We start from the raw sequence: 16,666 nt of genomic DNA on the forward strand, positions 1-16,666 counted from the left end.
GATGTCTCCTGTATCCTGACACATGGAAGGGGTAAGCGCACTCTCAGGGGACTCTTGTGATGGTGCTCATCCCCTACGGGAGTCCCTGCCTCGCGCCCTAACTGCTCTCCAAACGTTCCCATCTCCTAAATATCATTGATGTGGAAATGTTGGGGTTCGGAGCCAAAAGCCAAGAAAGAATTCTTGAGGCATCTTCAGTGCAAAAAGGCGGTTTTCTTAAAGAAGGATGGGGATGGACCTGTGGGCAGAAAATGCTGCATGGAGTTGTGAGGGGTGACTGGTGATATACTTTCAAGTTGGGAGGGAGTTGGGGACAGCACAAGCTTCCAAGGAATTTGGGAAATAGGTATCCAGGACCCTTAGGGGGTAGCTATTGTTAGGAAAAGGTTATTTAGTACTGGTTAGTAAACCCTCAGCCATGAGACTCCAGATGTCTAGCAGGAGGCTATAGGCCACAGAGGATGTTTCCTAACACATATATTCACGGAGTAGAGATAAAGGAAGTTTCCAAAGGAAGTTCTATATGTTTAAAGTGGATCCCCAGGATCCTAGGGATCAGGATAATGTTAAGCTAAGACTGCCTTTTGCCTTTAGCAAAGTATCAAGATCAAGGCAACTGAGCTCCCAGAGGAAGCCTATTTCAGGACTTACCAGCAACTGTAATAAGTAAGGAAATTTATTTATTTATTTTTTTGTTTGCCTTTGTTTTCCACATCATTATCACATAGCAGTGTTAGAATTTCCTTTCTTTAAAATTTTGTTTTATGTTCTTTATTTATTTTTGAGAGACAGAGAGAGACAGTGGGAATAGGGGAGAGTCAGAGAGAGAGGGAGATACAGAATGTGAAGCAGGCTCCAGTCTCTGAGCTAGCTGTCAGCACAGAGCCAGATGCAGGGCTTGAACCCACGAACTGTGAGATCATAACCTAAGCCGAAGCCAGACGCTCAACCAACTGAGCCACCCAGGCACCCCGCAGTGTTAGGATTTCAAGATATGAATTTGGGGGGAACACAAATGTTCAGACCATAGCAGGATCACTATCAAATTTCAACTGACTGCATTTTTGTGGGTCTGTCTGTATTCTGTTCTGTCCTATTATCTATATGTCTATCCTGACATCAAAACTATACTATCTTGATACTATAGATTTATAGTAAGTTTCAAAAATAGATAGTATGAGTCTTCCAATATTCTTGTTCTTTTTCAAAGGTTTGGCTATTGTATACCTTTGTATTTCAGTAAAAAAAAACCTTTATAATCAGCTTATCAATTTCTTAAAAAATTAAGATTGTGCTGGGATTTTGGTTGACATTATATCAGATATATAGGTCAATATTGGGAGAACTGAGATCTTGGCTATAATCAGTCTTTAATTGCACGAACACTGTATGCCCTACCATTCCTTTAGGTCTTACGTAATTCCTTACGTTAGTGTTTCATAGTTTTCACGATATAAATCTTGCATAGTTTTAGATTTATCCCTAATTATTTCAGGCTTTGTTTCAGTTTTCGGTTGCCCATTGCTTGCATAGGTAAATACAATTGACTTATATACTATGTCTTGCAAACTTACTAAGCCCACTAATTATTCTAGTAGCTCTTTGGTGTTCTTTAAGATTTTCTACGTAGAAAATGACACACCATCATCCATGAATTACGTAGTTTATTTCATTGCTTCTGATGTGTATAAATGTTATTTATTTTCCTTGCCTTATTACACAGCACAAGACCTACAGACATAAGATTGTTGCTTGACGTTTTTCATAGATATTGTTATCAGGTCGGTAAATCCTTCTTTATTTACTAGTTTGCTGAGCTATTAATCATAAATGGATATTGATGTTGTCAACTCTTGGTTCTGTCTGTGTGGGGATGATTAAATGTTTTCTCTTTTCTCAGTCTGTTGATATGTGGAAATATAATAATTTTAATATATGTATATAGTAAATCAACATTAATTTTGAATGTTGTAACAATCTTGTATTCCTAGAAAATACTCCATTTGGTTATATTATAATATCCTCTTGATACATTGATGGTTTAAATTTGCTAAAATTTTATAAATAACACATTAATAAGATGATATTCCATTTAAAATTTTATTTTCTTGGAAAGACTTTTTCTTATTTTGGATTAATATACAATTGGCCTCAAAAAAATAAAACAAAACAAAATTAGTTCATTGGTTTTCTCTCATCTAATTTTTGGAAGATTTTTGCAAAATTGGTATTATTTATTCTTTAAATGCTTGAAGGAATACTCGTATCAATGACACTATCTGGTCTGGAATTTTCTTCGCTGAAATGCTTTAAATTGCACATTAGATTTCTTTAATAAATATAGGACTGCTCATGTTACCTATAACTTCTTCTGTAAACTTTGGGACTTTGGGTATTTCAAGATATTTGTTTATTTTAAATGAGTTACATGTTTCCCCCTACTATCCAAAAATAGAGCATTCCTATGAAAACCTTCATAAGCTAAAATGGTGTAAGTAAAGAATAACCCCTTCTTTTCAAAATATCACATTATACTACTTTTCCTTTTATGAAAGACCTACATTAGTACAGGAATGGCTTTTTGTGTAAAAGTGAAAATCCTTTTCAGATTTCTTTTGGTTAGTGAAATGCTTACTAATGTATAGTAGACTTTAAAAATGGTTTAGAAAGACAAAGAAAGTCATTATATAATGATAAATAGGTCAGTCTATCAAAAAGATATAAATGCTATAAATTTTTAAGCAGTCAGGATCAAAGCACCAAAATACATACAGCAATACAGCAAGAACTAATCAAACTAAAAGGAGAAATAAATAGTGAGACAGTAAGTTTGGAGCTTTAATATCCCACTCTTAATGACGGATAGATCATCGATATAGAGAATCAATATGGAAATGGTGGATTTGAACGATACTATAGACTACCTGGACCTAACAGACATATATAGAACATTCCATCTGACAACAGCAGAATACACATTCTCTTCAGGTGCACAAGGAACATTTATTGGCATACCATATATTAGGCCATAAAACAAGTTAGTATTGGCAAGTTCAAGAAGATTGAAAACATACCAAATATCTTCTCTGATCTCTGATCACAATGGCATAAAACTAGAAATCAGTATTAGGAGAAAAACTGATGAATACAGAGCAGTTAAACAATATTATCCTGAATGGTCAAGGATCAAAGAAGAAATTAAAGGGGAAATATAAAAAATATCTTGAGAAAAACAAAATGGAAACACAACACAAGAAAACTTAGAGAATATGGCAAAAGCAGTTCTAACAAGGAAGTTCATAGCAATAAACAAGAAAGAACTCACATAAACAATCTAACTTCATGCCTAGAGGAACTAAAAAAGGAACCCCAAAGTTAGCAGAAGGAAGGAAATAATAAAGCTTAGGGCATAGACAAGTGAAACAGAGAACAGGAAAACAATAGAAAAGATTAACCAAACTGAGGGTTGCTTTGTCTTAACCCGGAGGCCGGTCCTGGAGCGCTCGTCCCCGGCGTTCGGCGGTACCTGTCTCATCCACCCCGACCTGCAGGGTGGAGAGTCCTCGTGGGTTCTTTTCCTGAGGGAGGGAGAAAAAGGGCAGGAAAAGGGACGCACAGAGAGTAAAGACACAACTCCTGGTTTCCGATCAGGTGAAAGAGAGAGAGATTTATTCAGAAAACTGTCTCTTATAAAGGTTTCAAGGCGGGGAAACAAGGCAGCTGACCTAGGTCAGTTGCTAGGAAACAGGGTTAAGGGATTAAGACTGGAGAAAAAAAGGGAACCAGACCAAAGTGTGTTAGCACAGCGCCTGAGGGGCTGATGCTACCCTGACGGCAGGCGGTTGATCTTTGATCTTCTGGCTTCTCCTCTGACAGGGAGTGGCGCTCCCCTGCCCATTCTGCAACTCCCAGGGAGTGACAAATCCGGCTAGCAAATGGCCAAGCAGCTGAGTCTTTGCCGCTCTCCACATTGCTTCCTTGAAAAGATAAACAAAATTGATAAAGCTTCCCTGAACTAAATGGGGAAAAAGAGAGAGAACCCATCAACAAAATTATAAATGAAAGAGGAGACATTACAACTGGAAATACAGAAATAAAAAGAATCATAGAGGCTACTACGACAACTATACTCTACAAACCCGGACAACATAGAAGAAATGAATAAATTCTTAGAAACATATAACCCACCAAGTCTGAATTAGGAAGAAATAGAAAATCTTAACAAAGCAATTATTAGTAAGCACATTGAATCAGTAATCAAATGAAGAAAACCTATAACCTGTTGACTTTACTGGTGATTTTTACCAAACATTTAAAGAAAAATTAATGACAATCTTTCCTAACTCTTCTAAAAAATTGAGGAGGAGGGAATATCCCCAAACTCATTTAACAAGGTCAGCATTACCCTGATATCAAAGCCAGAAAATAACACTATAATAAAAGAAGACTTTAGGACAATATCCCTGGGGAACATAGATCCAAAAATTTTAAAGAAATACCAGCAAATTGAATTCAGCAGAACATTAAAAGGATCATCCACCATAGTCACATGGGATTTCTCCCTGGGATGCAGGCATGGTTCATGATATGCAAATTAATAGATGTAACACATCATATTAATAGAATGAAAGATAAAAATCATATGATCATCTCAATAGATGAAAAAGTATTTGTCAAAATTTTATATCCATTCATGATTAATAAAAAAACCCTCTTAACAGATTAGGTATAGAGAGAAAGGACCTCAACATTATAAAGACTATATATGACAAACCCACAGCTAATCTCATACTCCATGATGAAAGGTTGCAAGCTCTTCCCCCTAAGATCAGGAACCAGATAAGGGTGCCCACTTTCTCCACTCATTTACAACACAGTACTAGAAGTCCTAGCCAGAGCAATCAGGCAAGAAAAAAAAAAAAGAATTGGAAAGGAAGAAATAAAATTATCTCTATTCACAGATGACATGATTATATATACAGAAAATCCTGGAGACTCTGCCGAAAAACTGTTAGATCTAGTTAACAAATTCAGTAAAGTTGGAGGATACAAAATCAACATAGTAGTTCCATTTCTAAGCACCAACAAAAATTATCTGAAACAGAAAATGATTCTATTTACAATAGCACCAAAACCAAATATAATGTAAAACTTTTGGCATAAAAAATAAACACAGAAGGGCGCCTGGATGGCTTAGTTGGTTAGGCATCCAACTTCGGCTTAGGTCATGATCTCATGGTTTATGAGTTTGAGTCCCACATGGGGTTCTCTGCTGTCAGTGCAGAGCCCAGTTCAGATCCTCTGCCCTCCTCTTTCTTTGCCCCTCTCCCACTCCTTCTCTCTCTTAAAAATAAATAAACATTTAAAAATATTTAAAAAAAATATACACAGAGACTAATGAAAGAGAATACAGAGTCCAGAAATAACCCCCTGGATATAAAGTCAACCAATATTTAAGAAGAAAGCCAAGAACACTCAATTGGAAAATGATAATTCAACAAATGGTATTGAGAAAAACTGGACAGCCACATGGAGAACAATGAAGCTGGACTCCTATCTTACACCACTCAAAAATTACCTCAAAGGGACTAAAGACTTCAAACAATACCAGATACTGTGAAATTCCTGAGAAAAGTGCCTTGACATTTGTCTTGGCAGTGCCTTTTTTGGATGTGACACCAAAAGTACAAGCAACAAAGGCAAAAAGCCAACAAGTGGAACCACATTAAACTACAAAGCTCTACCCAGCAAAAGAAATAATCAACAAAATGAAAAGGCAACCTATGGAATGGGGGAAATATTTGCAAATCCGAACCGGGCTCTGCACTGACAGCAGAGAACCCCATGTGGGGCTCAGACTCATAAACCATGAGATCATGACCTAAGCCGAAGTTGGATGCCTAACCAACTAAGCCATCCAGGCGCCCTTCTGTGTTTATTTTTTATGCCAAAAGTTTTACATTATATTTGGTTTTGGTGCTATTGTAAATGCATATGTCAGATAAGGGGTTAATATGTATCCACATAAATATATACAAGGAACTCATTCAATTCAATAACAGAAAAAATTCAGCAACTGGATTGAAAACATGAGCAGAGGAATTGAACAGACATTTTTTCCCAAAGATGATATATAAATGGCCAACAGGTACATGCAAAGATTCTCAGCATCACTAATCATCAGGAAATGTAAATCAAAACCACAGTGAGATATCACCTATGACAGTGGCTGTCATCAAGAAGACAAGGGAGCATCTGGATGGCTCCATCGTTTTAGCATCCATCTCTGGATTTTGGCTCAGGTCATAATCTCATGGTTCATCAGTTCAAGTCCCACATGGGGAATCATGTTGACAGCATGGAACCTGCTTGGGATTCTCTCCCCCCTCCTTCTCTGCTCCTCCCCTGCTAGAGTCCTCTCTTTCTCTCTCTAAAACATAAACAAACTTTAAACAAACAAACAAACAAACAAACAAGGGGCGCCTGGGTGCCTCAGTTGGTTAAGAATCTGACTTTGGCTCAGGTCATGATCTGACAGTTTGTGGGTTCAAGCCCTCCACTGAGTTCTCTGCTGACAGCTCATAGACCAGAGCCTGCTTCAGATTCTGTGCCTCCCTTTCTCTCTGCTCCTCACCTGCCTGTGCTCTGTGTCTGTCTCAAAAATAAATAAACATTAAAAAATTAAAAACAAGCAAACAAGAGATAACAAGCATTGGCCAAGATGAGGAGAAAAGGGGGAGCTCGTACTGCTGGCAGAATGCAAAATGGTTCAGCCGCCATGGAAACAGTGTGGAGGTTCCTCAAAAAGTTAAAAATAGAAACAAATATGATCTAGTAATCCCACTTCTGGGTCTATATCCAAAAGAAATGAAGAGACATCTCCACTCCCATGTCTATTGCAGCATTTTTCATAATAAAAAAGATACAGAAGCAACCTAAATGTCCATCAACAGTAAACACATAAAGAATATGTGATATATATACATTGTATGTATAATACACAGACAATGAAATATTATTTGGTCATGAGAAAAATTAAATCCTGCTATTTGTGGGGCACCTGGGTGGCTTAGTTGGTAGAGTCTCTGACTCTTGATTTTGGCTCAGGTCATGATCTCACAGTTCATGAGATTAAGCTCTGTGATGGGTTCTGCACTGGCAACATGGAGCCTGCTTGGGACTTGCTGTCTCCCTCTCTCTCTCTCTCTCTCTCTGCCTCTTCCTTTATTTATTCTCTTTCTTTATTTCTCAAAAATAAATAAAGATAAAAACAAAAGAGGGCTGCCTGGGTGGCTTAGTCAGTTAAGCATCCGACTTTGGATCGGATCATGATCTGATGATTTGTGAGTTCCAGCCCTGGATTGGGCTCTGTGCTGACAGCTTAGAGCCTGGAGCTGCTTCCGCTTCTGTGTCTCCCTCTCTCTGCCCTTCCCCTGCTCATGCTCTGTCTCTCTGTCTCTCTCAAAAATAAATGAACATTAAATAAATAAAGAAATAAATTGAACACATAAACCAGGGGCTGCAGGCTGGGGAAGTGGGGAGATATTACTTAAGGGAACAAACTTAGAACTAGTAACTATGTTCTGGAGATTTAATGCACAGGTTAGTGATTATAGTCAATAATACTATATCATGAACTTCAAAGTTACTTACAGACTAGATCTTAGCTGTTCTCACCACAAGAAAAATAGGATAATTATGTGATCTGATGGAAGTATTATCTAACACTATAGTGGTAATCATACTGCAACATATAAGTGCATCATATCAACACATTGCCCATCTTCAAATGAGGCATGTTAAATGTCAGTTATTAAAAGTAAATAATAACCCATTAATAACAAACATGAAAATGATCAAAAGTAGCCAAAACAGGAGATATAAAAGTATATAGAATTTTTCTCTAAAAGGCTGGTATCACTCATGACAGTTTGTAAATGAAAACATAAATGAATTTAGACACATGTATCATTAAGCCATTGATCAGTAGGTAAATTAGCTTTAGATGATTTGGTTTTAGGTCAATTGACTCTTAGCCAAAGGCTAGTTCTCAGATTTCCAGTATTTTGTTTCTATATGGTGGGGCAGGATGAGAGGTTAGGATGTCTCTTGAAGCTGTATGCATATCATCTTTCAACAATAAATGGTTACCAAATAAATAGTGTGTTCTTAATGTTCAATTTTTAAGTTCCTTGATCTCACCATCCTTGTCACATGGGAATGTTATATAAAGGATTAATAATAGAGGAGAAAATGTTAGTTTTCAGTGTGACCTAAGCCTATTTACCTTCCAGATACTATTAAGAACATTGTACATAAGTGACACTAGTCTCTCCTTTCAGGAGTAACTTAAAAATACAAATTAAAAAAATATTTTGAGAGAGAGACAGAGAGAGTGAGTGACACAGAGAGAGAGAGAGACAGACAGACAGACAGACATAGAGACAGACAGAGAGAAATAGGGGCAGAGAGAGAGACGGAGAGAGAATCCCAAGCAGGCTCCATGCTGTCAGTACAGAGCCCAGCATGGGTTTCAAACCCACAAACCGCAAGATCATGACCTGAGCTGAAGTCAAGAGTTGGAGGCTCAACCAAGTGAGCCACCCAAGCGCCCCCTTCTATTTTATTTTTAAATGATCCTTAGGCATTTCTCTGATCCTTATTGTAGAAAATAGTGTATTTTGTAGAAGAGTTCCCTTGAAAGTCAGACTACTTTTGGTAATAAAGACTTTACACTCACATGACCTTACTTCCTGGCCTCCTTCAAAAGACAGTTGGCCAAAGGCACTGACCTCTGGGGAATTTGAGAACCCATAGAAAAAGTAGAGGGTTAACCATCTGGTTTCCTACCATTAGGTTAATTTGTCACCAAATTTAGAGACTCTGGGGTTTGGAAATATTCCAACGGAAGCTGTTTTATTTTCCTACTTGATAAGCTTCACTGACCACAAGGAACCTCAGTCTCCCAGAAGTAAATATAAGGCCCTGTGTTCCACTACCCCTGATCATTCACCTTTCTACTGGGCATGCCATCATGAGACTCCATTCTCTTCTTTCTGTTCTCCTCATCTTTGTGACTATAATACCAAAAGGTAAGATGGTGAATACTTGTAGGTTTCTTAGGAGGTCTACTGGGATGCTTGATTATACTGTGGCCATTTTAACTCAGACCCTACTGCACAGCCTTAGGAATTCAGAAGTCCATCATGATCATCTCCTTTAGAACTGATGAAGCCAACATTGCAAAGCAGGATGCAGACTTCCAACAACAGAAAATGGGATCCAAGAGATTCATGGTTAGAAAGTCTGGCTCAAATTAAGACAGAGCTGGAGCGGTTATGACATGTGACTTAAGGCTGAGCAAAGAAATTAAGTAGCCTTAGTCAGGGCCCCAATCTCCATAAAGGTGAGTGTAAATGACCATGGGTTCAAACTTGGTTAGTGAATGGAAGTGATGTAGAGTTTATTGGAGAAGTTAGGTGCCTAAGAGAGAGCTCCACACAAAAAGGTTGCATCAAGTTATAAAAACAAACAAACAAACAGGGAGCAGGGGAATTTGGAAAAAGCATGAACAGTGGAATAAAACATCAATGACAAAATTTTAAGCATAAGGCAAAATATGAAGAAAGCATTTTAAGAATATGAATTATATTCTTAGGACGCATGATTCAAAAGTTTGAATACTAAAATGTAGAATCAAAGGAAAAGGGGGAATGCGGTCATCTTCAGTCTGGTCCAACCAGATCCTTGTAATAACTGATAAAATTCCTCACCCTACTGTTAATGACAGGATGTTCACAAATCTCAACATTATGTCTGTGGTCACTGAATACAGATCAGGTCTGGGTAACTCTCTTTCTTTGTTGGTTCATCTCTAAGATTCTTTATAATCAATGATACTCACTTGTTTGATCAATGCCTACTCTGTGGATATCTTGGCATCTACCTGACATACAGTTGTCTCCAAATGAAGGAGTTGATGTAATTCTCATTTGGTTCTGAATTCTTTCAGAAAAAGACAGAGCTGTACAGAGACATAATTGTACTGACATCTAATGTATAATCGCACAACGATCATGGATTAACATCCAAAGGCAATTTAATGGTTAATTCTTTAATTTTACAGATAACAGAATCTGTGTCCACATAAAGAATATGATTTTACTGAGGTCACACAGGTAGTGGCAACTGGCACCTAGAGCCATCTTCAATCTGGGTCAGTGTTGTTTCCATCAATCTGTAGGTTTGGATAGCTCATAAACTGGTAACCCTGATCTCTGCTGGGCTTTTTACCTCAATATTTCTTAACTAAATACTGAGGAATCTAAGGAGATTCTTAGATTTCTTCTTTTGGAAGACAAAATGTCTGTGGAACATCTTATTTCACTTACCTCCAAATTCTTTCCTTCAGTGTATGAGGTAAGCATGTCAAATGGGATAAATGTTCTGGCATTATTATTGAACTATTAACAGTAGTCTTTAGATTTTTTTGATCTGTGTTCCCTAAAATTTGATAAATGGCTATAAGTTCTCAGATAGCTGAAAGCATTTGCCACCAGAGAATTACACCTGCACGGTTGATGAATGAACAGGTTTTGCTCATGCTTGCATTCCCCTACCAGAACTAAATTCAGTTCAACATAAATCACTGTCTCCTCCCAAAGTCATAGCCCATGTTAGGACCTGGATCTCTTTAAAAAAAAAAAAAGGTTAATGAGGGATAGATCTCCTTGAAGTAAAGTTTAGCCAAAAGCCACCATTCTAGTGGGAAAAGGGACATGGCAAGGGCAGGAAGCAAATTGAGAACAAAGCTTGTCCTAGACCAAAGGTAAGAAATAAGTCAGGGGAAAGCAGGATTCTAGGTCATCTAAACCTAACATTTAGAGAGGGTAATACAGTAATGACAAGACTAGATACCCACAAATACAACAGTACATCCCAAAGTAAGTCAGTTGTAGATACTAGACAGTAAAAAAAAAAAATAGGCCAAAGCCAACAGATTTTAGAAGGAATAGGAGAGAGAAAACGTGTATAGGGTCAAAGACTACCTTATTGCATTCAACGGTAACAAAAATTATTGAGAACCTCTTAGTGTACAAACACTGTGCATTTCAAAACCACCCAGGATACAGTGAGAAACAAAATAAAGTATCTTCCCATGATATAAAAGACAGATATTTGTCAAATGATTACACAAACTAATATATAATTATAAACATTAATAAGGACAATGGAGAGGAACAGAGCATTACAAGTGCCTAGAACATGCGGTCATTGGCTTGTTTGAAATGTCAGAGACTTCCTTGAAGCATGCCCAACAGAGAAAGAGAAGTGTTAGCTAATGAATCCCTTGCAAGAAGTAGTCAACACCCTGGTAAAGGAAGAAGCCAGTGCAAAGTCCCTGATGTAGAAGAAAGCACAGCAAGCTCAAGGAACTGCAAGAAGGCCCCTGTACAAGAGCACTAGTTCATACCAGAAAGTGTGCCGGGCACCGCATGGGATTCTGTGCAAGTCCAAGCGGGCAACAGCACTGAGTTTGTGGGGGGACATCTTAAGAACAAGCGAGGAGGGCAAGACAACCAGAATTCACACATGGGTAACAGAGATTACTAATATCTAAACCACACAGGGGGTCACAATTTGTGCACCCAGCCCAGGCTTATCTATGGGCTCTCAGCAGGCTGCAAGCCTGGAATGGTTCTTGACGCACTTTCCCTTTGTGTCACCATTTCAGTGATCCTGCCCTCTGTGTCTCTCTTCCTGGTTCCACTGCAGAGGAGGTTTCAGGTTAATAGTAGCTTCCCTCTTTTCTAATCTTGGGGGAATCCTATTTTGAGGTAAACCCAATGAATTAAGCCCGAGAAACCACCAGCAACTGTGTGAAAATAGAGAAAAAATATAAAAAACAATCATAAGGAATTAGGAAATCAAAATTCCTAATTTTTCCATCTTATAATTACTGTGACCTAATGGTCAATAAGACTGTTCTTGCTCTGTGGGGGTTCTCTCGGTCATGATCATCCTTGGACTTGAGACCTTGCACTGTCCCCAATTCTGTCATCCTTTGGGCTTCCATCTTTGATTTGAAAAAGGCCCCTTCTACAGTCTCCCCAGAGCAAGTTCCTACTCTAGGCACCAAGATCCACACTCATTAAGGTAGGATTCCAAAGCGTAAGACAAACCCAGCAAAAGTGGTGAGGAAAGAGCATCACTGAAGATGCGAAGGACTCTGAATACGCAGGCAGAAGCCACTGGGGACAATGATAATAGACGTGGGTCTGGTGGGCAGGGTGCACAACAGACCCTACTTCACCAGTGACGTGAGGGAGGGACCTGGAGGACACTGTGCTAAGGGAAATAAACCAAAGAAGACAGAGACTGCATGATTCCACTTATAGGAGGTACATAAAATAGTCCAGCTTCTAGAAACAGAGAGTAGAACAGCGGTTGCCAGAAGCCAGGGGAAAGGAGAAGAGGGGAGTTTCTCTGTTCAGTGCGTGCAAAGTCTGAGTGACACAAGATGAATGAGTTCTGGAGACCAATGGGATGGTGCCCCACTGTGCTGACAGCAACAACACCGCATTGAGCACTTATAGGCTCAAGAGGGTAGGCCTCATGTTTTGTGGTATAACCATAATTTAAAAGAGAAACGGTGAAGGATAGGAGGGTATTGGAGTTGGGGGCAGAGTCAGCCGCCACACAGACATGACAAGTCTCGGTCAGAGGCAAGCCTTTCAAGTCATGGCATGTCCTTTCCACAGGTCACCCCTCCTCTGTTTCCCCCAAATCAGTTATGCCAAGAGGATGGGGTCAGACAAAGACCCTGTAAGTCTGCATAGGAGTGAGTAACTTCCAAATGGCCAGGCCTCTTGCGATCAGAGGGTATTGAAGCTACACAGGAAGGTCACATACCTTACTTTTGCAGTTGAGATGTTCTTAGACACATTATGAAATAAAGCCTAGAACCCTTTGGTCAAAGAAATTCCTTTTAGAATTTAGCGGGCTAGAAGTTGCCTCTTGGTGCTGATGGTTAACTGCTAAACTGTTTGAGCAATTTAATACTCTCACAGTCTTCAAGATCCTGATTTCAATCCCTACTGTGACCCTGAAGGATCCGAAATCTACTGGCTGTCTAAAATCGACCTCATAACCTTCAAATTTGGTGAATACTAAATAACTTTTACTCCTAAAATTTCTTTTGAGAATTGAGTACTGAGGTCATGAAGAATTTTATTGAAGGCATTTACCAAAACAAATTAAATATAAAAGACTACTGTTTTCAGGAAGGAAGTTTCTCCAAAGAAATTATATAATTCAAACAAGAAAATGTTGGTTTATCAACCTACAGTCTAATGAATGTTAAATAATCACTGCATGAGCATATATATTCATATGTCTCTGAAAAAGAATCCATGAAATCCTAGAAAAGAATATATAACACACACATATATTCTTGAGAGTAGGGGCATAAAGGGGTTAGAAGGGCATAACTCTTAAATTAATTCATTAGCCCCCTGAGAATTAAGAAAATTGTAGAATTCTTATACTGACTCTGGAGAATAACATAATATTTAACCAGCCAGAAAGCTTGAATTCTATATTATTTACAGAAAAGAAAACTGCCAATCTATTTCTTAGCAGATAGAGGTCCAGGAAGAGCCCAACTCATTGAAATCCTGCCCCCCATCACCAGAAAAAATAGAACAGCCAATAACTCAATGTGTTCTAATGCTGAGAAAATCATGTCCTTTTTGAGGTTAGATGTACATTCCATTACATGGTCTTTTCTTTTAGTGCTATTCTTAGGTTTCCCCATTTCATCCATGGAAATTTATGGTGTGATACCACAGGAAGTAATAACCATCCACATTTTCTTAACTCAACAGCAATTATTAAGTATGCATCTCTTCTCTCACAAATGCGATATTACCATCATAACATATTAATATCATATAAATTCTGAAATCTACTAGATCATTCTCTTCTATCGCTCTGTATTTCTACTATTGTTCCAATAAAGGAAAATAAGTGTCAATATCTAGGAAGAAATGCCTTTCCTTCTGAACCACGTAATTTAATATTACCTTCTTAACTTAAAGCAGTGTCTAGCAACAAATGTATGTCAGACACTGTTGGAAGGGAGACTATAACTCTTTGGCTTCCTGTTCGGATGACAATGCCTGAAATTAAGCTTCATACTTAGCAGAGGGCACGTCCCTGGGAAGATGAATTGCTCTGATCCTTTCAATTCAAGTGAGAGGGATCTGCCAAGAAGAGAGACTGGTGCTACCGCAGACCACACACCGTGTCAGGAAGTTGAACTTTCCAGTAGAACGGGTGACAAGACTACCCTACTGCCTCTCACTATGCCCTTCCCCATACCAAGAACTCGAGACCTTGGCCTCATTAAAAACCCAGAAAACGTCCGCACAGGTTACACTGAGGGAACAAAGTTATCGCAGGAAAAACTAAGCAGCCATCTATAGCACCACTGCACAGCTGAGCACGAACCTGCACTCTGTGTAGTCGAGGCAGCCAAGCCAGGGCCCTGCTCAATTATCTGATTAGAACTTCAGGTCTCTCCCCGAAAGACAGATACTTCATCCTCCAGAACTGGCAAAGCAGACACAGCGCAACAAGATTTTGCCCAATACCCCAACCTGCGCACAGGGTGTGACACGAGCTGGCACCAGACCAGATCCTTTGGTGAGGGTACAACTGTCTCACACGGGTTCTGAAAATTCAGTTACAAAAGGTTGTGTTTTCTTTTTTGGCTCTTATCTTTCTCCAGAAGGGAGAAACATAAGGTTTAAATATAATCAGAGCCAAAAAGGAGGTCAAACTTTTAGTTAAGAGTTAGAAGTGAGGCAGCGAAGAAGCCACTTAAGGTTAGTATGTTCCAGGTTGGGAAAGACAACGTGAGACACAGGTGGGTTGGCAGGATGGTTCAAGGACTAACATCTATTAATGAACATGAACAGTGTGTCCTTTGTGTAACATCCACCAGGATGCACAGAGGGAAGAAGAACCCTTGTGCTTGAAAGGCCATAGGAAGGACCTAAGACTGAAGGAAGCTGATCTCTTGGAGCCCGTACTTAGTCACGCACATCTCAGTGGCCCACTGAATTAGGAAAACAGATATATTTAAGGAAGAATACGTTTCAGCGTTCAAGAGAAATTCTCTTCATGTGTCTGCAGATAAGTGGCACTGAACAACATAGAAAATGCATTCCCTGCAGAGTCCCGCAGTGGGGAGATTAGGTAAGGCGGACTCCGTTGGACTGGTACACTTTCCATAAAAGGTGCTAGAGGTGAGAACACGTTGCACAGGACAGGGATGCTGCAGGCATGGATGGGGTGGTCAGCACAGATGGGGAGAGGGAAAGATGCACACCCGCCTTTGAAACAGTGCTTCTCACTGAAGATACTATTGGCATTGGGGCAGAACAATGCACAAGGTAGGAAATCCAATAACCTTGTACTTGACGCACTAAATACCAAGGATGCCTCCCTCGTCACCAATGAATTGATCCATTTCAAAATGCACTGCCCCCTATGAGGACGACTCTCTCAAAGCTTCTAGAAATCAGCCTACCGACACCAAGGTCTGTGCAGTCCTACACTCTTACCCCTCCTCCCCTCACAAGGCACTACACTTTTGCTAAAGCGCCCGATCTTCTCCTGTAGGTGACACCATCTCTTCCATCCCAAGGCCATCTTCTGTAAGTGTATTACTTCATGTGCATTACTGATCATTTGATGGTGATTTAATGTGATGCTGATTTAATGACATGCAACCTCTCTCTGTGCAGCAAGGACTGGCATTGATCCGGGGAAGAAACAGTGTGTCCTTCTGAAAGGGGTGTGCAAAGAAGGAGGCTGCACCTCCACAGACGATACCATTGGTGAATGCAGCGAAGAGAAAAAGTGTTGTAGAAAGTGGTGGATATTTTATCCCTATGCAACGCCAGTTCCCAAAGCAAAATCTCCTTAGTGGGAATGAACTGTAAGCCCTTCGAACTCCAGAACACACAGATGAGTTGTGAAGCTCACTATTTAACCTGGCTTGTTTATCTCCCTTGACTGGAAATAAATGCCCTAAATCCACACGTCCTTATCACTGGGGGATTTCTTTCGATGTGCATGCAAGCCTCTTTGGAACTGTAAGACCAAAGTACATGATAGAGGCATCTCATACCCTAAAGCTATTTATAGAACCTTTCTGAATAAGAAAGATAGGGGTGCCTGAGTGGCTCAGTTGATTAGCATCCGACTTCAGTTAAGGTCATGATCTCATGGTTCATGAATTCAAGCCCCACGTTGGGCTCTGTGCTGACAGCTCAGAGTCTGGAGCCTGCCTTCTGTGTCTCTCCCTCTCTCTACCCCTCCTGCTCCCCCTTCTCAAAACTGAATAAATATTTTAAAAATTATTAAAAAAGAATGATAAAGTTAAACATTTTAAATATGTAAATATGTAATATGTATATGTAATAACCAAGAGGCAGTGTTTGATTATGTCAAGTGGATTATCAACCTTCCTCACCACCTGCGTCTGTACGGATACCATCTCATTACTGATGAGAGACCTCCCTGAGAGACGGGGAGGAAGGTCTCCTAACCAGTGGTCTGGCTGACACTGACGCCGGGACGCAGGCACACTGCACCA

At 39.5% G+C, this 16,666-nt stretch overlaps 1 protein-coding gene across 4 annotated transcripts; it reads left to right on the forward strand.

Moving 5' to 3' along the window:
- Window positions 1-9,025: 9,025 nt before the first annotated feature.
- On the forward strand, window positions 9,026-16,109 carry LOC115287484 (beta-defensin 130-like). Of its 4 annotated transcripts, XR_003906503.1 has the most exons (4): window positions 13,012-13,162; window positions 15,199-15,261; window positions 15,688-15,722; window positions 15,813-15,862. XR_003906503.1 is itself a non-coding variant. In XM_029933968.1 (2 exons), the coding sequence occupies exons 1-2, from the start codon at window positions 9,035-9,037 to the stop codon at window positions 15,992-15,994; spliced, it is 240 nt and encodes a 79-aa protein (XP_029789828.1). In that variant the 5' UTR covers window positions 9,026-9,034; the 3' UTR covers window positions 15,995-16,109. The 4 variants fall into 4 exon arrangements, 1 of the variants encoding a protein (XP_029789828.1); XR_003906505.1 differs by lacking the exon at window positions 15,199-15,261 and having other exon boundaries at window positions 15,813-15,859; XR_003906504.1 differs by lacking the exon at window positions 13,012-13,162 and having other exon boundaries at window positions 14,825-15,605; window positions 15,813-15,860.
- The last annotated feature ends 557 nt before the right edge of the window (window positions 16,110-16,666 follow it).

This window comes from Suricata suricatta, chromosome 1, assembly GCF_006229205.1.
Source record: "Suricata suricatta isolate VVHF042 chromosome 1, meerkat_22Aug2017_6uvM2_HiC, whole genome shotgun sequence".
Lineage (NCBI taxonomy): Eukaryota > Metazoa > Chordata > Mammalia > Carnivora > Herpestidae > Suricata > Suricata suricatta.